At 39.2% G+C, this 25,595-nt stretch overlaps 1 protein-coding gene across 1 annotated transcript; it reads left to right on the top strand.

The window, feature by feature from the left end:
* LOC122136163 (B-cell receptor CD22-like) lies at positions 1 to 25,595 on the top strand. The gene is made up of 3 exons (XM_042717915.1): positions 1 to 1,026; positions 24,534 to 24,569; positions 25,230 to 25,595. Exons 1-3 carry the CDS (start codon positions 996 to 998, stop codon positions 25,559 to 25,561), a joined length of 399 nt encoding a protein of 132 aa, XP_042573849.1. The 5' UTR covers positions 1 to 995; the 3' UTR covers positions 25,562 to 25,595.

Here is a 25,595-nt window from a genome sequence, read left to right on the forward strand (position 1 = left end):
AGTTATAAGAGTTTCAGATATATGTTTTGATCACACCTGTTTCCCATTTCTATAAGTATTAATGTTTGAGGCTTAAGTTGCTATGTGCTTTGTTTATTTAGATGGTGGGAAGGAAGTGACTGCATCTTACAAAAAACTTGTGAGATGGAATCTCTATCTAGCCGTACTAATTTTACTATATCTGTATACAAGTGTGACTTTTGTGGTTGAGACCATGTATAATTATAGCTATGCTTCACATGTGTTATAAATATTTTTGTAGGCTAAAATTAATATAAACATCTACATGTGTTATTAATAGCCCCTGCAGTTCTTCCATTTCTTCCACTTTTGATGCTCTGTGCTAAATGTGATAAAGGTCATATACTCTGTCTGTGTATGAATGTACGAGGCTACCAAAGGAGGAATTAATGAAGTTAATGCAAATTTTATGCAAGGCTATAAAAGGCCAAGAAGAGCTTTATGTGGGGCTGCACTCCGATGGTGAAGTCTTACTCGCTGTTACTTTCCTTTTTACTACTTATGAGTTATTGTCTACTAATAAAGCGAAGCCATTACAAATGGTGATGCGTTAAAACTTTATTAAAAGAAATGCTCTGAGTAATTTATTGAAGGATTACATATTATTCTGAAACTGAACAATTCCTTTGAGCCTCAAGAAGCCCGAACTCAGCTGAGCAGACTCTGACGGTATGGAGGATTCCAGGTCTTTTTGCCTCATATCCAGATCTCAGAGGTAAGGGCAAATGAATTGTAGCTTTTGATGAGAATAAGGGATGTGCATTAGATGTTATATCGATTTCCCTCTGGATATGAAACTTAACAAAACGTCACAAGATTATCAACAATATCAAAAGATTTTCTGTAACACATGAGGTACATCTGCATGTCTTTAATCTGTCATGATGTTCCTAAAGATCTGACTGCATGTTTCAGGAAGTCTTGGGGCTTTAATACAGTCTGTGTCTTTAACCGTCTGTCATCATTCAGTCAGTATGGAGATCGGTCAACTTCCTCTTGTGCTCTGTAAGTATTATTTTCTCTCTGTGTATTTCACTAGATGATAATTGCTCTTATTTTTATGAATAGGATAAAGTGATTTTAGTGTTCCTTAATTTTTTGCTTTTTTTTCTTGCTGACATCAGAGTTTAAAATCCAGCTCTAGTTTGTGATATATGAGTGAAAGATGAGTTTGCGAGAGGAAGTGTGCAGTTAGTGCTGTTTGTGAAAGAGAAATGCACTCTGTTGTAATGTAGATCAGTGTGTTTGTTCAGTCATTCAGTTTTGTGTTTTGTAATGGTGTTGAAACAGTTACAAAGATTTGTTATTATTTATTGTCTCTGTTGCTATATTTAGACATTACTATTAGTGGTAACACTTTAGAATACCGTTCCATTGTTAATGAATTACTACACAGGAACAAATGACTAATGTTCAATTAACATTCTAGTTACTACTATTAACTAACAAGAAAAGTATAGAGCTCAGTTAAAAGTGGTAGTTCACTATTAACTAATCAGTAACTACTTTTTTTCATATATCCTGGAAAACTACTAAGAACTACTGTATAATTAATGTGAATTATGAATAAAGTATAATTCATTCTACAGTAAAGATCATGGTAACTCACTAGTAATGACTCAAGTGTTACTATCCTGCTAAAGGAATTACTAATTATTTGGATCAGTATTCTAAAGAAGATCATGGTAACCTATTAGTAATAACTTATTTGTTACCCAATCTAGCAAAAAAAAAAGGAATTACTATCCAGAACCTTACAAAAACCTCAAAAGCTATAATGACTAATTTCTAGGGAGTTATCATGATGTGGCTTGGTGTGGTTGGTTGGTGGTAAAAGTAGTCCAGTGCCCAAAGTAGCGCAATGACCATATCCCAAATATTAAAACTCAAAATATGTCATTACCATATCTAAAATACATATTTATAGTCACAGCTAAAAAGCTTCCAGTTGCCCTCCATCACAAAACCTTACATCTAGTGCATTTGTTTCATAGATAGAATGCAAAATGTTTCAGTACAAGCATTTCAGTCAACTGTAATTTATGCAACATTTCAAACCTTTAAAGGAGTAGTTCACTTTCAAATTTAAATTTCCTGATAATTTACTCATCCCCATGTCATCCAAGATGTTCATGTCTTTCTTTCTTCAGTCAAAAAGAAATTAAGGTTGAGGAAAACATCCCAGGATTTTGTCCATGTAATGAATTTCAACAGTTACCAAACGGTTGAAGGTCCAAATTGCAGTTTCAGAGCAGCTTCAAAGGGTTCTACACGGTACCAGATGAGGAAGGAATAAGGGTGTTATCTAGCGAAACGATCTGGCATTTTCTAAAAAAATAAAAAATAAAATGTATATGCTTTGTCCACCTTATTTTTTCAACGCAGAAATAAGCCATTTTCTGTCAATGTGCGAGAAACACCAGTTTGCAATATCAAGTAGCAAAATGAGCTGTTTTGTACAGCTAAAGCTGAAAGCGGATGGGAACCGGAAGCCAGACACATTACATTCACAAATAGCTGTGCCCACTCTCATGGGAAAAATAAGGTGGATAAACACAAATGCTAGTTGTGCACTAGCTCGACTTCATGCATTACGTAATGACATTGGAAAGGTCACGCATGACGTAGGCGAAAGCACCAACCCAGCGTTTACAAAGCGAACGTGCAAAGAAAGTCAAAAACTTGAGTAAAATAACAATGTCAGTTGATTTTGAAGTTGGAGGTGAAAATAAGATGGAGTTTTTTTGCCCCACCCTACCTTTCTGAACCAGAGTACACAGATGAAGAGCTAACCGCACATGACCTTTCGAATGGGATTACATAATACGTGAAGACAAGCATGTGCAAGCAGAGCTAGAGCAGGATGAGCATTTGTGGTTAAAAAGTATAGAAATGTTTATTGTTTTAAGAAAATGACCAATGGTTTGGATAAGACCTTTATTCGTTGGTTGGGATTGTGTAGAGCCCTTTGAAGCTGCACTAAAACTGCAATTTGGACCTTCAAATGTTTGGTAACTGTTGAAGTTCAACCCATGGCAACAGTTTAAAAGTAGCCCAATTCCATAAAAATAAATAAATAAATAAATATGCAGACTTGTTGACAAACCTGCATCCAACACGATCTGCAGTAGAAACAGATTTCACTGATCACAGGTTTAGAGGAGAGATGGCTGACAAGATCATGCTGACGATCTGCAGTAGAAACAGATTTCGTGGACTTCGGATTATACAAACAAATCATGCTGGCTGCTCAGCAGATCCTGAGCTCATTTACAAATATCTGCTCTTTCTTTACACAGAGCACGCATGATCATAAATTCAAAAGAGATGATTTTATAATAGGAATATTGGTAGTGGCTCCCTGATGCGCAGAAATTATATGCCAAAGAATGTTTGCGGGAGCGGGCAGGACTGGACACAAAAATTGCGGGAGCAGGCTATAAAGGTCAGAAATTCAGTGGGAGCGAGATTACTAAAACAGTCCCGCGCAGGACTGTAATACAAAACGCACACAATAAATGGCGACTTCAGAAAGCAAAAGCAGAATCCCAGACAATTTGGGCGATTTAGAAATCCCAGCCAGACACATTTTTTTGGGTCCAATAAAATAGACAAGTCCTGGAAAAAGAGGACGCATGGTCACCCTATCTTAAGCAGATATTCTCTAGTTTAACCGAGATGTACTTCACATTTAGGCCACGTTCACACAGCAGCAGAATATGGTTGTCAGTCCAGTATTTGAGTCCTTAATACAATTACATTCACACACAGTACTGTTATTTACAGGCGTGACAACCGCATTCTGTAACCAAACTCACACCCATAAATTTTCAGGAATCACAACCACATTCTTAGAAAACCCACACTGTGTAAACGGAGCAGGATTGGACAACTACTTGTTTGTCACATCAGACAGTGTGAGAGACAGTGTTGGGAAGGTTACTTTGGAAATGTAATAGGTTAATGTTACAAGTACAAGTCGATTGGAAAATGTAATAGTAGTGCTTCAGTACTGGAGGTTTTTCAATTACTTTATTAATAGGTAACTGATTAGGCCTTTCCGCCCTGCACGAGTTCTTCATGAATTTATTCATTGTGTTTACCTTTAAAAGGGTTTTGAGGGCTAAGGCTTTCCCGCCCTGCACGGTCCTTCATGGAATTTATTTCATGTGTAATAGTGAAGTTAACTTTTTCAATTACTTTATTAAGTAATGATTACTTCTGATTACTTTTTGATTACTTTTCAAAATTTCTATTGAATGTTTATTTTCAACTGTTAATCATTTTCAAACATTTACACCATGCAGGGTTAACCTTACAGTAGTGATCAACACTTGTCAGACTTCAAAATCCTTCATCCCTTGAATTAAGATAATCAAATTTGAACACATCCACCACAAAATCAGACTTTAGTACTGCCTTTTGCTTTGAGATTGATCTGAAGTTCAGTGCAGATTTAAAATCATAAGAAATAGTTTACTGATACTGTTTTTGAAACCAAATCTTTGCTATTTGAGTAAATACAGGATATAACAATTGTTTGGATGGTTTGAATAAAAATAAAATAAAAGCTTATACATCAACTCAAATACGGTTAACTAATAAGCATACGTCCTATTCTGTGTACTAAACTCCTGAAACATTGGTGTCTTTTTGAAACATTGCTGTCTCTTTATGATATGAGTATGACAATACCTTTCTCAAAAGAAGTAAAATGCTCATGTCAAATCAAGTCCCCTTTATTTATATAGCGCTTTAAACAAAAAAGATTGCGTCAAAGCAACTGAACAACATTAATTAGGAAAACAGTGTGTCAATAATGCAAAATGACAGTTAAAGGCAGTTCATCACTGAATTCAGTGATGTCATCATGCAGCCCAGTTCAGTTTAAATAGTATCTGTGCAATAATTTGCAATCAAGTCAACCTTATCGCTGTAAATGAAGTGTCCCCAACTAAGCAAGCCAGAGGCGACATCGGCAAGGAACCAAAACTCCATCGGTGACAGAATGGAGAAAAAACCTTGGGAGAAACCAGGCTCAGTTGGGGGGCCAGTTTTCCTCTGACCAAAGGAAACCAGCAGTTCAATTCCACGCTGCAGCAAAGTCAGATTGTGCAGAAGAATCCTCTGTTTCCTATGGTCTTGTCCCGGTGGTCGTCTGAGACAAGGTCTTTATAGGGGATCTGTCTCTGGGGCTCTAGTTGTCCTGGTCTCCGCTGTCTTTCAGGGCTGTAGAGGTCCTTTCTAGGTGCTGATACACCATCTGGGCTAGATACATACTGGATCCGAGTGACTGCAGTGACCCTCTGACTTGGATACAGACTGGATCTGGTGGCTGCGGTGACCTTGGAATAAGAGAGAAACAGACTAATATGAGCGTAGATACCATTCTTCTAATGATGTAACAAGTACATCGGGTGTTATGGGAAGTGTTCCCGGTACCAGTTTACCTAATTAATGCAGCCTAAAAATCCTTTAACGATTTGGATATTAGAAGTGTGTTAGTATGTTATGTGTAAACCAGGTTAAAGAGATGTGTCTTTAATCTAGATTTAAACTGCAAGAGTGTGTCTGCCTCCCGAACAATGTTAGGTAGTTTATTCCAGATTTTGGGTGCTAAATAGGAGAAGGATCTGCCGCCCGCAGTTGACTTTGATATTATAGGTATTATCAAATTGCCAGAGTTTTGAGAACGCAGCGGATGTGGAGGACTATAATGTAACAAGAGCTCATCCAAATACTGAGGTGCTAAACCATTCAGGGCTTTATAAGTAATAAGCAAGATTTTAAAATCATACTTCCTGGTTCTAGTAAGAACTCTAGCTGCTGCATTTTGGACTAACTGGAGTTTGTTTACTAAGCGTGCAGATCAACCACCCAATAGAGCATTACAATAGTCTAACCTTGAGGTCATAAACGCATGGATTAACATTTCTGCATTTGACATTGAGAGCATAGGCCGTAATTTAGATATATTTTTGAGATGGAAAAAGGCAGTTTTACAAATGCTAGAAATGTGGCTTTCTAAGGAAAGGTTGCTATCAAATAGCACACCTAGGTTCCTTACTGATGACGAAGAATTGACAGAGCAGCCATCAAATCTTAGACAGCGTTCTAGGTCATTACATGCAGAGCTTTTAGGTCCTATAATTAACACCTCTGTTTTTTCAGAATTTAGCAAAAAATAAAAAATTACTCGTCATCCAGTTTTTTATATCGACTATGCATTCCGTTTGTTTTTCAAATTGGTATTTTTCACCGGGCCACGAAGAAATATAGAGCTGAGTATCATCAGCATAACAGTGAAAGCTAACACTGTGTTTCCTGATGATATTTCCCAAGGGTAACATGTAAAGCTTGAAGAGTAACGGACCTAGTACTGAGCCTTAAGGTACTCCATACTGCACTTGTGAACGATATGAAACCTCTTCATTCACTGCTACGAATTGATGGCAGTCATATAAGTACGATGCTAGTGCACTTCCATTAATGGCAACAAAGTGTTCTAGTCTATGCAAAAGAATAGTGTGGTCAATAGTGTCGAACTCAGCACTAAGATCCAATAGCACTAATAGAGAGATACAACCACGATCAGATGATAAGAGCAGGTCATTTGTAACTCTAAGGAGAGCAGTCTCAGTACTATGATACGGTCTAAATCCTGACTGGAAATCCTCACAGGTGCCATTTTTTTCTAAGAAGGAATATAATTGTGAGGATACTACCTTTTCTAGTATCTTGGACAGAAAAGGGATATTCGAGATCGGTCTGTAATTAACTAGTTCTTTGGGGTCAAGTTGTGGTTTTTTGATGAGAGGCTTAATAACAGCCAGTTTGAAGGTTTTGGGGACATATCCTAATAACAATGAGGGAATTAATAATAGTCAGAAGAGGATCTATGACTTCTGGAAGCACCTCTTTTAGGAGTTTAGATGGAATAGGGTCTAACATACATGTTATTGGTTTAGATGATTTAACAAGTTTATACAATTCTTCCTCTCCTATAGTAGAGAATGAGTGGAACTGTTCCTCAGGGGATCTATAGTGCATTGTCTGATTTGATACTGTAGCTGATGGCTGCATGGTTACAATTTTATCTCTAATAGTATCAACTTTGGAAGTAAAGTAGTTCATAAAGTCATTACTGCTGTGATGTTGGGAAATGTCAACACTTGTTGATGCTTTATTTTTCATCAATTTTGCCACTGTATTGAATAAATACCTGGGGTTATGTTTGTTTTCTTCTAAAAGAGGCGAAAAGTAATCAGATTTAGCAGTTTTTAATGGTTTTCTGTAAGATAGGTTACTTTCCCTCCAAGCAATACGAAATACCTCTAGTTTTGTTTTCCTCCAGCTGCGCTCCATTTTCTGGGCTGCTCTCTTTAGGGTGCAAGTGTGCTCATTATAGACTGTTTTCCTTAACCTTCTTTAAGCGTAAAGGAGCAACTGTATTTAAAATGCTAGAAAAGAGGGAGTCCATAGTTTCTGTTACATCATCAAGTTGTTCTGAGGTTTTGGATATGCTAAGGAATTGGGATACATCAGGAAGATTACTTACAAAGCAGTCTTTTGTGGTAGAAGTGATGGTTCTACCATACTTGTAACAAGAAGTAGAATTTACAGTTTTAGCTATATGAAGTTTGGACAAAACTAAATAATGATCTGAGATATCATCCCTTGGCTGCATAATTTCAACACCATCAACATCAATTCCATGTGACAGTATTAAATCTAGAGTATGATTTTGACAATGAGTAGGTCCTGAGACGTGTTGTCTAACCCCAATAGAGTTCAGAATGTCTATAAATGCTGATCCCAATGCATCTTTTTCATTATCAACATGGATATATTAAAATCACCAACAATTAAAACTTTATCTGCAGCCAGCACTAACTCGGATGTAAAATCAGCAAACTCTTTAATAAAGTCTGTATGGTGCCCAGGTGGCCAGTATACAGTAGTCAGCACAAACATCACAGGGGATTTATCATTAACATTTGTTTCTCTGGATAATGTTATATTAAGCACCAATACTTCAAACGAGTTATACTTGAAGCCTGCCCTATGAGAAATCCTGAAAACATTGTTATAAATTGTAGCAACACCTCCCCCTTTACCTTTTGGACGTGGCTCATGTTTATAACCGTAATCTTGGGGTGTAGACTCATTTAAAATAATGTAATCATCAGGTTTTAGCCAGGTTTCTGTCAAACAGAGTGCATCTAGATTATGATCAGTGATCATGTTATTTTCAAAAAGTGCTTTTGTAGAAAGGGACCTGATATTCAATAAGCCAAGCATTATCATTTATTTATCCGCATTACATCTGTTTTTTTTATTTGTTGAACCTCAATTAAATTGTTGCTCTTAAATTGGTTTGGTACGTTTTTTGTATTTTCTAGCCCGGGGAACAGACACAGTCTCTATAGTGTGATATCTAGGTGAAAGAGTCTCTATGTGCTAAGAATTAACTGACTTCTGTGACTGGAGGCAGCTAGCAGACGGTCGGTTTAGACGCTCTGTCTGCTTCCTGACCTGGGCCCCAGTTAGTCAAGTACAAACTCTAAGACTATGTGCCATATTTCTAGAGAGAAGAGCGGCACCACCCCAGGATGGATGAAGACCATCTCTTTTCAACAGGTCAGATCTGCCCCAAAAGCTTTTCCAATTGTCTATGAAACCTATGTTATTCTGTGGGCACCACTTAGACATCCAGCCATTGAGTGAGGACAGTCTGCTATGTATCTCATCACCACAGTAAGCAGGGAGGGGACCAGAGCATATTACAGTGTATGACATCATGCTTGCAAGTTCACACACCTCTTTAATGTTATTTTTAGTGATCTCCGACTGGCGAAGTCGAACATCATTAGCGCCGGCGTGAATAACAATCTTACTGTATTTACGTTTAGCATTAGCCAGCACTTTTAAATTTGCTAAAACATTGGACTATGGTTGCTGGTGTCTCTATTTTCACGTTCCGTACAATAGAATCGCCAATAACTAGAGCACTTTGATCAGGTTTCTCAGTGGGTGCATCACTGAGTGGCGAGAACCTGTTTAATGTTTTGATCGTGAAGTGAGTCAGGAGACTCAGGAAAGTGACTCAGAGCAGTTCTAGAGATTATGTTTATGTGTTCATGTACTCATATATTGAGGCAGAAGAGGCTGAAAACACCGCGAGCTTCAGTAGACCTATGTGTAGTAAATGAAACCACATATCTGTGCCATTAATTTCCACGAGGGGTGGACTGGGGAATAATTTCAGACCGGGAAATCTCAAACTCATACAAACAAATTCTGAAACATTGACAACCCTATTTTTTGTATGGACCTGACATAAAAAAGGTTTAAATCTTTAGGTTGGGGACATGCAAAATAATTAAAAGTTCTCTCCTGAACTGCACCTTCACTTCAATTTTCCTTTTCAGTCTCTTTATTTTGCCCTGATATCCATCTCTCTCATGACTTTAATACTCAAGATGTAACAAAACTATACTTTCTAAATTGCCTTCATGTCAAAATTAGTACATCACTACAATATCTTTACAGAAAAATCCTAATACTGAACGAGTCATGTTTTTCCCTTACAATTTTTTTTTTTTTTTTTTTTTTTTTTGTGGTTGTTGTTGTTTTGGCAGATTACCATTTGTATTTATTTTTTAAATAAATTAATTTGTAAATGAATTTTTCATTTGTGGTCACCATGGTTTAACAATAGTACCCATTATCTTTGGATTTATAGTAAAATCGTGTTCATTTTCATAAGGGTTATGTTATTCTCTGTCCTAGCTCCCCCTAAACCTATCATAAAATATAATTATTTTTCTGCTAAATTACTACTGTAACATTACAATAGATAATAATGATGTCCTTTTGTACAGTATTTTGTGATGACTGATGAGCAATGGGCTGCTGCTTGACTAAGTAAACCAAAGACAAAACTACAATAGCATATTTACAGATGAAACTGACCTGACCCCTTAAAAACCCTGAACAGCTTCTCTGCTCCACGTGTGCGCTTCCACAGCCACACCATTCTCTCTCTCGCATTGATAACTCTGATCCAAACCGTTTGGCGGAGGCGCGGAGAGCGCGCCAGCCCAAGCATTGCCAGTCACGACTAACCAGTTCATAATTTATTAGAGATTTAATTATCGAATGGCGGATTCGGAAATAATCGCTTTAGTACATTCGGCAGGCAATTATATAATAATAATATTAAAATAGCGGGCCAAATCGCCTGCCAGGCCACCGGGAATTGTCCCGGTTCTCCCGATGGCCAGTCCGCGGCTTTTCCACAGACACGTGCAGGATTCATATTATTGTCTTTTTGCGGCTTAATATTCACAGACACTAGTCCATATCGCGTTTTGATTCAAGTGTACTGACCAACTTTTGATTTATTCGTCCAAATTGTGGCGGATTCCGTCCACGTTAGGCTATAGGAGTTCTGTTTTTATGACTGGATTCTACGAACCAGTCTGTGTTTTCCGGATCGCAGAAATTATAAGGCCATATGTCTCAGAATAGTAAGTGCAATGTGGGAAAGAAATCAATTAAATCTGTATGTGGATGTGTGTAAATATTCAAATGTAATCCCCTTTGTAATCGTTAACATTTTCATAACTGTAATTTAATTTTTCTTAGTAACTGTAACTGATTACAGTTACATTTATTTTGTAATTAAATTACGTAATGCCGTTACATGTAACTACTCCCCAACACTGGTGAGAAAGAGCCGCTCTGTGTGATATTTGAAAATTTCAAGACTCACACCTGTAAGTAAATGCGATTGTCAATACCATTATCAGCATATGAAGTAGATTTGTCTTTCGTCATCTCTGTGCGCTTTTAATGCAGTGTCAGATGCCGAAAGCGCTGTCAGTTTTTACTTTCACTTTCTAGTGAATGGACTGAGATTAAGAGGTTCACTGCATAATTCTTGTGCAAAGTTTGCACGTCACACCTGTAAGTAAATGCGGTTGTCAATCCCAAAAACAGTGTGAACATAACAGTGTATCTTTATTCTTCTGCTTGTGATCAGACGGTTGGCTTTAAGTTCCCTAAAACGTTCTTGCGATGACAAGTTATAGATGTGAAGTCATCCGCAATTTTTTTCCAAAAATATTTTCTGTTTTCAGAGTATCACACACTCTCTCACTCTCTGAGGTTCCTTAAACTGAAACCCACTCAAAACTCAAAACAGACAGTTCCTTATAATTTTGAGCAAATCCTTTAAATCTTCTTTAACACTAGAACCGCCAAAGGTCGCTGTATACCTAAAACCGCCAGCGTGTAAATTTTACCCATGCACATTACAACTGTATCTATATGGCTAAAGAACATATTATTGCACTGCCACTGTCTTCACAAATAAGTGTCTAGAGTCATGAAATGATTATGTCTGGTCATCAACTATATTTTTATTCTGTTGTTTTATGTTCAAGACTTTTTTTTACATTAACAAAACATCATCAATCCAAACCAACAAACAAGCAGGGAAGGGGGAGCAACAGACACATTATCAATAATTTACAATTGGAAAGAGACGAAAAAAAAAAAGTTACATTGACATTCCTTTACATATTCCAAAATGTCAGAAGAAAAACATTGCCATGCATCAATAGTCCCAGGTTTAGCTCCGTTAATTCGTGCCGTTGTACATTCACTGGCCACTATCCCAAGGTATGAATCCAAAATGTTTTTGCGCACATGTTCAGAGTAAACCAGTTTTGTATTATTGTCTTTGTAGCCGTAAAACCAGCAAACAACTTTTTCTCTTCTTTAATGAACTTATACAGGGATTGGAATCGTCATTGAGAAGACATAAAACTGGATTAGACGTGTAATCATTTTGTAGTAAAAAGGATAAAACAGAATTCACATGTGTCCATAGGTTGACAACAATTGGACATTCCCAAAACGTGGAGAAAAGTACCTAATGATACAGTGGTACAGATATGGCAGTTATAGGTCGATTGCAGTTTCATTTTAAACCTCTTGTAAGGAGTTATGTATGCTCTCTGGATGACTATGAAATGGATAAGACAATGAGCCAAGTTTTTAGAAGTTAAGATTAGATTAGACGCCTTGAGAGCAGAGCGTAACTGAAAAAAGACCTGACTTTACGGTATAAGACTTAGTTCCACACGAGCAAGCCGGGAAACATATATGTCACTGCCGATTATGAATGTCATTTGAGTTTCAGACAGTGCTTTCAAAGTCGCGTTCAAACTCATTTGCTGTGCGGTGTCCTAAAGAATTTAAGACCAAATGTTGCAGTCGTCCTCTCGAAGATTAATTTATATTAAATTAATAAATTTAGTGACTGACGCCGGCGATTAACTGCACCTGTTTCCCTTATTTGTAGACCATTTACATAAACGAATTGAAAAAAATAATAATAATTCCAGAAAATAATAAATAAATAACTTTAACAAACATGACATTTCTGGTGGATGAAAATTATGGAATACACTTTAGTTATATCTAATTTGTACAGCCATTTTCAATTAATGCAGGCCTGTTACAATCTTCTGATTATTAGGCCTATTCATATTATTAAGTTACTTTTATTCTTAAATTAATATTAAAATTATTTTCCTTAAAGCCCCACAATAATTTCATAGCGGCATCACCGCAAAAACTGAACGCCTGCGAGGTAAAAAATCATTTTGACGGTGGAGACTCCTCACTTTAAGATTATTCCCTTTTGAAAATCACTCTAATTCTAAACTAAAATATTAATTTAAATTATTTTCACTGCAATCATCAAAAAAAAAAAAAAAAAAAAAAAAATCAAGTTCAAGGTTTTTTTTAATTTTTTTACACTTCCATTCAGTTGCACCAGCCTAAATGTTCGGGCCACAAGAGAAATATTAAGGGAGTAAATTAGCCTAAAATGTCATTAATCAGTATACTGTATATACCATTATATTTATATGAAGTAGATTAGCCTTTCGACATCTAATGTGCGCTTTTAATTCAGTGTCAGATGCCGAAAGCGCGATGCGATGACAAATTGAAGCTTTCACTTTCTAGTGAATGGACTGAGTATTAAGAGGTTACACTTATAATTGAATTGTGCAACAGTTTTAAACGTCACACCTGTAAGTAAATGCGGTTGTCAATCCCAAAAAACTGACAGTGTGAACATATAGACAGTGTATTCTTTATTTTTTCTTCAGCAATCGTGCCAGACGGTTGGCTTTACAGTTCCCAATAAACGTTGTTGCGATGACAAGTATATAGATGTGAAGGCATCCGTAATTTTTCCAAAATAAATGTTTCTGTAATTTTACAGTTATAAGAAAAAACTCTCTCACTAAATTGAGGTTCCTTATGAAACTGTTAAGGATTCCAAAAGGGATAAAACTCAAAACAGACAGTTCCTTACAATTTTGAGCAAAATCCTTTAAAAATTTTAACACTAGAACCGCCTAACTACCGCTGTATACCTAGTAGCTGCCAGCGTGTATCTTCTTTTAGTGCATCGGCCATGCCAAAAACCCGATTTGATGGCCACTCATGGACAAAGTGTGGGCAGTGTATTATGCCACTGTCCATCGCCCCAATAGGAAATAGAGTCATGCAAACATTATGTTTATTCATCACATCAATATTTCAAGTCAAGTTGTTTTATTGTCAATTCTTTTTCCACATGTACAGCAAATACATACAGAGAATTGACATTGTGTTACAAGCTCAGAAGGGGGTGCATACACATAACAATAACAGTACAATTGGAAAAATACAGATAGATACAGATTAAATATAAACTATAAAATACAACTATACAAATAAGGGCATGTAAAAAAAATAAAAAGGCCTACTGAAGCTCGCTGTAAACATAATCTCTAGAACTGCTCTGAGTCACTTCATGAGCATTTTACTTATTTTGAGAAACCTATTGTCATATATACAAAGTAAACCAATTTTGTACAAAGAGACACCAATGTTTCAGAAGTTTAGTATACAGAACACATACTTATTAGATAACAGTATTTATATGCTTTCATTTATTATTATTTTTAATTTTTTTCCCCAAACTATTGTTAGATGCTGTGTTTCCTTTTGCAAAGATTTGGTTTCAAAAACAGTATCAGTAAACAATTTCTTATGATTTTAAATCTGCATTTAACTCCAGATCAATCTCAAAGTGAAAGGCAGTACTAAAGTCTGATTTTGTGGTGGATGTGTTCAAATTTGATCCTCTTAATTCTATGGAGACAGATTAATCTCAAATATAATTCACGCAAAAAACACGATTCACACATGCGTAAACAATTTCACATGCATGAAACCTAATCCACGTACACACAAAAAAAATTCAACGTGCGTGAAAAAAAAAAATATATTCACAAAAAGCAATTCACATGCGCAAAATAAAATTATATATTCATGAAATACATTTCACAAATGCAAAAACACAATTCGTAGATATACAACTGTGCACAAAAACCTTTGAATGTTTAAAATGTACGAGTGTCTGAATGTACAAATCGTCATTTACTACGAATCCACTCGGATTTGTGTGTGTGTGTGTTTTTGAGACTTTCCTGGCAGAGCTCTCTCTTACGTGGGTCTGGTCGTACTCTTTAGCCAATCAGATGCGAGCTTACCATTCAACCAATCATATCATAGCCACCTGAGAGTGCATCAGAAGCTCGCAGGCAATCGGGGAGACGTCAAGAGAGAAGCCCATAGAAGCCCTGGCGTTACATTTTAAAATACTATACAAAATAATTAATCAGCGCCGCTCAAGCTCGCAGTCTCTGCAAGATTAACGATGGCAGTTTGCACGCACAGCTACTAGAAGATTTACATCTGTCAGACAGGTTGCTGACGTCATCAAGCTTAGTTTGAGTCTGCACGTCAGAAACGGAAGTTCTAAAAATCGCTAAAAATGGGCTTCACTTGTCTCAATTGAGTTCCAATTGGGTCGCTGTGTCCATTTCTTTTACTGTCTATGGGATTACTGATGTAAAGGCTTAATTTCTGTGTTATTTAATTCATATTGCGCAAAAGGTGCGCAGAATTGTGCTCCTTGAATGCACTCTCGGTGGCTTATGATATGATTGGTTGAATGGTTAAGCTCGCATCTGATTGGCTAAAGAGTACGACAGCCCGCGTGGGAAGAGAGCTCTGCCAGGAAAGTCTCAAAAACACAACACACACAAATCCGAGTGGATACGTAGTAAATGACGATTTGTACATTCAGACACTCGTACATTTTAAACATTCAAAGGTTTTTGTGCACAGTTGTATATCTACGAATTGTGTTTTGCATTTGTGAAATGTATTTTATGAATATATAATTTTATTTTGGGCATGTGAATTGCTTTTTGTGAATATATTTTTTTTCACGCACGTGAATTTTTTTTGTGTGTACGTGAATTAGGTTTCATGCATGTGAAATTGTCTACGCATGTGTGAATCGTGTTTTTTGCGTGAATTATATTTGAGACTAATCTGTCTCCATATAATTCAAGTGATGAAGGATTTTGAAAGTCTGACAGTGTTGAGCACTACTGTAAGGTTAACCCTGCATGGTGTAAATATTTGTTAATGATTAACAGTTGCAAATAAACATTCATTAGAAATTTAGAAAAGTAATCAAAAGTAATCAGTTACATTAATTTAATAAAGTAAATGAAAAAGTTACACTACTATTACGTTTTAAATAGGGTAACTTGTAATCTGTAACCCATTACATTTCCAAAGTAACCCTCCCAACACTGACAATATGCAAAGACAAAAATTAAATTATTAAACCAAGATTTGACCAATAAGAGTAACATTAGGCTAAAGCATGTAAATATGATATCTGGATCACTGTCGGTCAGGGGTGTAGATAGCGGAGGGCCTGACGGGTAACGGTGTGACGGTTGAAAGTTCGAAACGGTTAATTCTTTGATTCCGGGAAACATACTGTCAGTCCGATTATGAATGTCATTTGAGCTCAGTCAGTGTTTTCAGTCGGCGTTCAAAGTCTTTTGGTGTGCGGTGTTTAAAGAATTTAAGACCAGCTGTTGCAGTCGTCCTCTCGAAGATTAATTTATATTAAATTATATAAATTTTGTGACTGACGCCGGCGATTAACTGCACCTGTTCCCTTATTTGTAGACCATTTAAATAACGAATTGAAAAAATAATAATAATTAAAAATAAATAAATAAATAAATAAATAAATAAATAAATAAATAAAAATAACAAACATGACATTTCTGGATAAAATTATTTTATACCCTTTAGTTATATATAATTTGGCATTTTCAATTAATGTAGGCCTGTTACATTCTTCTGATTATTAGGCCTATTCATATTAGTAAGTTACTTTTATTCTTAAATTTATATTACAATTATTTTGCAGCATAATAATTTCATAGTGCATCCCCGCAAAACTGACACGCTGCGAGGTAAAGATTAGGCTAGCTTACTCCTTATTGAAAATGTTTTTTAAAAAGGTATTTCAAAACATTATGATTAATTATAAATTATTAACACTGCAATCATAAAAAAAAAAAAAAAAAATTCAAGCACAGACTTTTTTTTTTTTTTTTTTTTTGCACCAGCCTGTATGTTCGGGCCACAAGAGAAATATTAAGGGAGTAAATTAGCCTAAAACATTTAGCTACTGTATATACCATTATCAGCATATGTAGTAGACTTGTCTTTCGTCGTCTCTGTGCGCTTTCAATGCAGTGTCAGATGCCGAAAGCGCCGTCAGTTTTTACTTTCACTTTCTAGTGAATGGACTCAGATTAAGAAGTTCACCACATAATTCTTGCACAAGGTTTGCCCGTTGCTTGTGTGATATCCATTGGCTCACCTTCCTGGTTTAAAACAAATATTTACAATGTTGCGACATAACCAGCCCCCCTCCCTGGAGTTCGCGGTTGGGGGCCGTGGATTTGCGCTATGCCACTGGACTCCGTCCATTAGTTAGCATATTGCCCGTTCTCTTTTGCCCAGGCCCGCCCAAAAATAAAATGCTGGCTACTCCACTGCTGTCAGATGAGCCGTCAGATGCTGAGCCGGCCCAGGACGCATCAGACTCTCCATCACTCATGGCATTTAGTGTTTCTAATAGGCCTACCTACCTTCCATAAATCGCCTTTTTTGTCATTTTGACTTAATTTATTAACCTGATAACTGCTAAATCAGTGAGTGAAAGGCGTTGCCTAGAAATGTACAACATAAGCGGCAAGAAAATGACAGCATGAAAATACATGCATTATAGCGGGTAAATTTGACCCGCTGGCGCTTATAGGTAAATGCCCCGTTTTTTTTAAATGGTTTTATCTAAATAATTTTTGACAACATTGGATTGTAAATTACATCATTTTAGTAAAAGTAAATGACTGGGAGACTTGAATGTTTTATTTTATATCTGTTATGCACGTTTGAAAAAAGCCACGGGTAAAATTTACCCCTTGGCGGTTCTAGCATTAAAACTTCACAATCATATTAACACATGAGCATAAAATTCTGGTGCTTGATAATAGTGATGGGAATTCTGGCACTTTTTAGGGATCCGGATCATTTGGCTCAGCTCAGCAAAAAGAACCATCTCTTTTTGCTCCCAAACAGTTCAAATTTAGTTCCAATTCTGGCTTTTAATAATTCAGCCAGATTGGTCAATGTTTTGACCCATTACTGGTATGTGTGCACAAATATAAAGGAAAATGCTACCAAACGGCTTGCTCTGAAAAGAGTTGCTTTTGACAGAGTGCTCTGAAAAGTTTTTACACTACTATTGAGAAATTTTAACCAAACTATGTTGCAGACTTTTATTAAGACCCTAAAGGATCATATCAACTTGTGGAAAATGGGCATCCGATGACCCATTTAATCATAAAAAAAAAAAAAAAAAAAAAAAAAAAAAAAAATTCAAAACTACACTAAACAAAATTAAAATCCAGTCAGTATCTGTTGTGACCACCATTTGCCTCACGCAGTGCAACATCTCCTTCGCATAGAGTTGATCAGGTTGTTGATTGCGGCCTGTGGAGTGTTGGTCCACTCCTCTTCAATGGCTTTGCGAAGTTGCTGGATATTGGCACGAACTGGAACACTCTGGTATACTCTGATCCAGAGCATCCCAAACATGCTCAATGGGTGACATGTCTGGTGAGTATGCTGGCCATACAAGAACTGGGATGATTTCAGCTTCCAGGAATTGTGTACAGATCCTTGCAACATGGGCCATGCATTATCATGCTGCAACATGAGGTGATGGTCGTGGATGAATGGCACAACAATGGGCCTCAGGATCTCGTCACGGTATCTCTGTGCATTCAAAATGCCATCAATAAAATGCACCTGTGTTCGTTGTCCATAACATATGCCTGCCCATACCATAACCCCACTGCCACCATGGGCCACTCGGTCTACAATGTTGACATCAACAAACCACTCACCCACATAATGCCATACATGCTGTCTGCCATCTGCTCTGTACAGTGAAAACTGGGATTCATCCATGTAGAGAACACCTCTCCAAAGTGCCAGATGCCATTGAATGAGAGCATTTGCCTACTCAAGTCGGTTATGGCGACGGATTGCAGTCAGGTCAAGACCCCAGTGAGGACAACGAGCATGCAGATGAGCTTCCCTGAGACGGTTTCTGACAGTTTGTGCAGAAATTCTATGGTTATGCAAACAGATTGTTGCAGCAGTTGTCCAGGTGGCTGGTCTCGGACGATCTTGGAGGTGAAGATGCTGGATGTGGAGGTCCTGGGCTGGTGTGGTTACACGTGGTCTGCGGTTGTGAGGCTGGTTGGATGCACTGCCAAATTCTCTGAAACTCCTTTGGAGACAGCTTATGGTAGAGAAATGAACATTAAATTCATGGGCAACAGCTCTGGTGGACATTCCTGCATTTAACATGCCAATTGGATGCCCCCTCAAAACTTGCGACATCTGTGGCATTGTGCTGTGTGATAAAACTGCACATTTTAGAGTGGCCTTTTATTGTGGCCAGCCTAAGGCACACCTGTGCATCATGTCTAATCAGCATCTTGATATGCCCACACCTGTGAGGTGGATGGATTATCTCGGCAAAGGAGAAGTGCTCACTAACTAAGATTTAGACAGATTTGTGAACAATATTTGAGAGAAACAGGCCTATTGTATACATAGAAAAAGTCTTAGATCTTTGAGTTCATCTCATGAAAAATGGGGGCAAAAACAAAAGTGTTTTGTTCAGTGTACATGCCACATAATATTCAGTTTTTTGTTAAATAATTCAGATTTACACAATTTAAATTCAAATTATTTTGTGTTACATTTCTGTCTCCATAAACCTTTCTGAAATACAATAATTGTATTTTTTTGGGTATAAAAATTGGGATCTCGCTTAGAGAGACCAATCTACTTCGAATGAAAACTAAATGAGCCAATGCACATTGGCTTGCGATTATTGCATCCAGCTGCCGCTGATCACACTGTGAGTATAAGTAGGCAGCATACACAGCGCATATTCAGATTTTCGCTGAGGAGCCGAGCCGGTGACCTGGCCACTCAGCGGTGGTACAGGAGCTGTGGCAACGGGACGTGACATCTCCATTCCCTCCTTCAAGGAGCGAGGGTTACCATACGTAACCGAGATGTTCCCGCCCAAATTGGGATCTCTACCAAAAGGCCACAGCTACTGCCCCTGCGAACCCTTCCAGTGTCCCATGGAAGCTACCTGCGCCCCTACTTTTTGGCGTAGGCCAGGACTTACCTCAAGAGGACCAGCTACTGCTGTTATGGCACTACCCAATCAGTAAGACTGGATAACACTGGGAAAACGTACCCGTTCCATTTGGAACAGGGACATTGCGGAATTTCCACTCTTCCCGAAGGAGGTTTCAGAAGAAATACACATATGAACATCAGTTTAGGTGCATATGGAAGATTGGAGGTGATTGTAACCCTCTTGGAATGGCAGAAGTCTGCCGGGGAAAACACGGGCTCTGAGGCCATACTGTGGACTTTACACATATTGGATCCACTTAGGTCTCTACATATGGAACCCAGCCCTCTACCAGTTCTCACAAATTCATAGAGAGAGGGCCTGGCACCGGATGCTCCACCATTTTTAGCAAGCTGACCAAAGCCGGGGCCACTCAGTGCTTCTACCCATTTGAGGTGAGAAACACAGGAGGATACTGGCTCCACACAAAAGCTGTAGAATCTAACGAACATGTTAGGGGTCGCCCAGGCCCGCAGCTCTACAGATATCTGCCAGTGAGGCTTCACGGGCCAGTGCCCAGGAGGATGCAACACTTCTAGTTGAGTGAGCTCACAACCTGAATGGGCAGGGCACACCCTGTGCCTGATAAGCCAGGGTGATGGCATCCACAATCCAGTTGGCCATCATCTGCTTGGAGATAGCATTCCCCTTCTGCCGGCCTCTGTGACAGACAAAGAGCTGGTCTGAGGTCCTGAAGCTTTGTGTCAAGTCAACTTAGCATCTTAAGGCTCGGACAGGACAGAGCAAAGCTAGGGCTGGGTCTGCCTCCTCTGGGGGGAGCGCTTGCAGGCTCACCACCTGATCCCTGAGGGGAGTAGTGGGAACCTTGGGCACATAGCGGGGATCGGCCAAGGAGTGGCTGTCACGAGGAGCATTAGTTCCAGGAACCAGGTCCGGGTGGGCCAATAGGGCACCACTAACAGGACCTGCTCCTCGTCCTCCCTGACCTGGGGGAAATGCATATTTGTGAAGGCCCCACAGCCAACTCTGTGCCAGTGCATCCGTGCCGAGTGTTAGTTAGTCAGTAGGTTAGTTGTGTATAGGTTTATACTGTTTTACTTCATTGTTGTATGTCTGTATTTATGTTGCACTGTGCTCCTGTGAGGCATGACATTTCGTTCCACTGTATGTCCACACATGTAGCGGAATGACAATAAAGCTCAACTTGAACTTGAACTTGAACTTGACGTGCCAGTGCAGGTGGGGCACCGCCCAAACCCCGTGTGGACCACAGCATGCCTGGACCGTTTGCTCTTTTCACAGTTGACCCAAAGGCCCAACAGGCTGAGGTGTGAAAGCACCAAGTTCCTGTGTTCGCACAACTGATCCTGAGACTGAGAGAGTATGAGCCGGTCATCGAGGTAGTTGAGAATGTGTGTTGCATGTGCCCTGTTCTCTCAGGGGAACATGTGTGCAACTTTTGTGAAGACACGGGGTGACAAGGACAGCCCGAAGGGCAGGACCTTGTACTGATATGCCTTTCCTTCGAACGCAAACTGCAGGAATGGTCTGTGGCACGGAAGGATCTAGACATGGAAGTACGCATACTTCAGGTTGATAGCTGCGAACCAATCTTGGGGACAGATGCACTTGATGATGCACTTCTGCGTGAGCAACTTGAATGGGAGCCCATGAAGGGCCCGGTTCAAGACGTGCAGATCCAAGATGGGTACAATGAAGTAGGGGCTGTAAAACCCTGTCCTCATGTCAGCTGGAGGAACCGGCTCTATTGCATCCTTCACCAGCAGGACTGCAATCTCTGCATGTAAGACAGGCTGCCCTGTTTTGCATAGACTGAATTGCATAGCCGAGCCTGACAGTCCAAAGAAGCCATCGAGATGGACTGGGTAGTGCTAGCCAGGCTCCCAGATGCCGTGCAAGTGGCACCAACAGAACTACAGGCGTAGCCGCAGTGGGGCAGCAAGGAAGGACGCAGGGACCCGGCCCGGTCGTCTCGTTGCCAGTCCGAGGCGGGGTCTGAGTGTGTGTAACTCTTACCCGCGTTCGAGCAGAGGGTGCGTGGGTAGTCCATTGGTTCGTCCTCCCAATCTGCCCACTGCTGCTCACTGGCGAGAGAGGAGGGTGAGTGTGATACGACACTGGATCGTCCACAACCCCCCGTCCCCTCTGGGGACCCAGAGGCAGAGGAAATTGCTCTTTTGTCGAGAATTTGGGTATCACTGACCGTGAGGTCAGTGGTGGGGAAAAAAGAATCAAAAGATTCTCCGCCCGGGCCCTCCTCTGGGGGAGGGAGTGGTGCGGACACCATCTCTCGGAGAGCAGATCCTCCCATCTCTGGGTCGCCCGTCTCAGGGGTCACTTGCTCTTGCGCTTGCCACCAGGTTTGGTGGGGGGCCTGGACGGGTGGGAGGGCTGGATCCATGGGGTGGGGCGGATCTTCCTCCCCAGAAAAGTCTGCCTCACCCTCCGATGCAGCGATCGACGTCCGATTGTTGGGGGAAGCCATGTTAGATACAGGTGGTAGCCACTTGGAGGGTCCAGCCTGCTCTCTCGACAGCTCCACTGGCTTAAAGAGCCAGCGGAATGAGGAGCCCTCCTCAGAGGGGACCTCACCATCACCGTGAGACCAGTCCGGCCAGTGACAGAAGTAGGGCACCCACGGATGCCTCCAGAGGGAACCCTAGATCTAGGCACTGGCATGGGCACTCCGCGCCTTTGCAGGAGACGGAGTCTGGTCCGCCCCTTTCGAGATGGTCATCCTCCTGCAATAGGAGTATGACTCGTCCACGAAAGCTACCTCAGCGTGCTTAAAGGGATAGTTCACCCAAAAATGAAAATTTGATGTTTATCTGCTTACCCCCAGGACATCCAAGATGTAGGTGATTTTGTTTCTTCAGTAGAACACAAATCATGATTTTTTAAATTCAACCGTGCAGTCTCTCAGTTGTTTAATGCATGGCAATGGTAACAAAATCTATGAGAGTAAAAAAACATTCACAGACAAATCCAACTTAAACCCTGCGGCTCGTAACGCGTATTCTCACATCACAGACTTATAATTGCATTACCACCACCTAGCTCTCAATTGGACCATTGACACTCTATCTACAATCTCAATTAGTGTAGGTGGCTGTAATGCACTTATAAGTCTGTGATCTGCCATAAGGCAAGAAGAAGATGCCTCACACACCTGCTGTGGTGAATGCGCATTCACAAGAGTTCTAACAGCTCGGACATTGCGTTAATCAGAGGTAAAAAACTATATAAATACTGTTTAGTTTCCTGCAAAGACCGATCGTTTTGTGTCTTTGCACATCAATGTATCGTCACAAGCCGCAGGGTTTAATTTGGATTTGTCTGTGCATTTTTTTTATTCTCATAGATTTTGTTACCATTGCCATGCATTAAACGACTGACAGACTGCAATGGTTGAATTTAAAAATCAGGATTTGTGTTCTACTGAAGAAACAAAGTCACCTACATCTTGGATGCCCTGGGAGTAAGCAGATAAACATCACATTTTCATTTTTGGGTGAACTATCCTTTTTAATGCCCAGACACGAGAGGCAGCGATCGTGACCATCACCCAGCACCAGGTAATGACCGCATCCAGAAACGCACTGATGTAAGGGCATCTTTAAAAAAACACGTCTTTAAAAAGACGTTCCACCCGTGAATGCTCTTTAGAAATGTTCTTTTAATGTGCTGAAGCGCGCAGGGCAAATGGCCGCCTGCACCACACACATGGGGGGGGGGAGTGCAGCCTGCTGTGTGCAACCCCCACTTGTCATGAGAAAACCAGCACTGCTGAAGCGCCATAACCGCCAGCACAAGAGCCTTCGAAGAGCGTGCTTGACTCGTCTTGCAGACTCAAAGCAGGAGATCAGGAGCAGAACGATAGAACCGTTCGGCTCCAAAATGAAAAGCTGAATATGCAGTACACCTGCTGCCTACTTATAGTCACACTGTGATCAGCGGCAGCTGGATGCAATAATCGCATGTCAATGTGCATTGGCTCATTTCGTTTACACTCGAAGTACATTGGTCTCTCTAAGTGAGATCCCAATTCGTCGGTCATCCAATGTGACGTTGAGAGTGACCGACTGAAAGGGAACCTAATTTATGTAAAAATAACACTATTAAAGAACGTTATTACCCAGATTTCATAGGTACATATTTAAGAAGTCTGCTTAAGAGCATTTGCTCCTATGAAGCATCTGCTGTGTAAAAACATCTGATAAATGTTTTAGAAAAAGCAGATTTACATACATTCTAAATCATAAATATCTTCAAGACATTTTCTAAACATCAATTTAACATTTGTATGAAATGTCTAAGAGACATATTGCAGATGAAATATATCTTGCAGATGTAAATGCAAACATTAAACAGGTGTGATGTATCAGGGTATATGTGCTCTCAGGGTAGTGAACTATCCAAAACACAAACTATCACAAACAAATCTTACTCAAATTGTAACATGTTGTGCCATATAACAGATAAAAACTAAATTACAGTGTGCAAAACAGAAGCGTCCAACACAGTTGTATCATTATATATATTAACACTGTCACATTGTGCAGGTATGTTGAATATGTTGTGTTTGTGTGAGCAAGAATCATCATCTACACATTAACAAAAAAAAGCAAAATCCCTTTGACATAAGTCAGTACATGAAATGCACGTGGCTAACAAGCAATGTGGCAAAAATCATCCCATTTTTTGTTATATTAAGAAAGTAAAAAAAAAGGGGAAAAAAAGACGACAATTCACACTGTAATTAATTTTTTTCTCTTTTTGTTTTTAGTGCTGATTTCAAACATCCACTCTGGACACTCTGAAGGTGAGTGAATTTGATTTATATACACACACACACACACACACACACACACACACACACACACACACACACACACTATAGTATACACACACACACACACACACTACACACACACACTATGTATATATATATGCACACACACACACACACAAATCCATACATAGGGGTGATTCTACACTGTGTTACAATATAATAGCCCTATTAGTAATCATGATGAGAAGACTCATTTAGGTAAAAACAAACAAACAAAAAAAAACACCTAGGTTCAAATGATTTATACTGTATATTAGCCAGCATTATCAAATTACATGCTAATAAAGGCATAGTAAAGTCATGATGTATCTCAGCAATCCTTTTTCCTGTTAAAATAAACTCTGTTTGGTGACCGCATTACCTATTGGTCCGAAATCATACCCAATTTATCCAGTGTGAACCCCTTCATCATTTTGAATTTTATTGTAAACTGCTGTAAACTTTGGTGAATGTTATGTCTCTTTGACTGCTGATATAGATGTAGGTGGTCTGACACAGAGTGTTAAGCTCTAGACTATTAACCCAGTTAAAGTTGTACCACTGAAGTTGATTAAAGCTGTGTATTTTATTATTTTTGTTTATTGAATAAGCACATTATTTTCATTGTGGAATTTTTGTCATTGTACACAGAAAAACCAAAACCCAAAGTGAGCATTAAACCTGCTCAACATGTATTCAGAGGAGAGACAGTCACTCTCAGATGTGACATTGATGGTGAAGGAGTCACTAGCTGGCAGTACAGCTGGTATAAAGACGGTTCAGGCAGTGTTTTCAGTGAACTACAGGAACACACATTCAGTTCTGTTACTGAGTCTGATGCAGGTAAATACTCCTGTTATGGAGCAGAGAGAGGAGGATCACGCAGCTCAAACATCAGTGATGCAGTTACATTGACAGTATCAGGTGAGTTTGAACATCTCTTCATATACACACATTTAACATGTTTCTTTAATGTGTTGTAGGCCTCCTTGGCCAATTTATCTGAGCATAGGTACT

Source organism: Cyprinus carpio, chromosome A3 (assembly GCF_018340385.1).
Source record: "Cyprinus carpio isolate SPL01 chromosome A3, ASM1834038v1, whole genome shotgun sequence".
Taxonomy (NCBI): Eukaryota; Metazoa; Chordata; class Actinopteri; order Cypriniformes; family Cyprinidae; genus Cyprinus; species Cyprinus carpio.

Coding starts and splice junctions, on each gene's coding strand:
- LOC122136163 (XM_042717915.1), top strand. CDS start 996: ATGGAGATCGGTCAACTTCCTCTTGTGCTCT. Junction 1,027..24,533: donor TCAACTTCCTCTTGTGCTCT/GTAAGTATTATT, acceptor TTTTGTTTTTAG/TGCTGATTTCAAACATCCAC. Junction 24,570..25,229: donor CCACTCTGGACACTCTGAAG/GTGAGTGAATTT, acceptor CATTGTACACAG/AAAAACCAAAACCCAAAGTG.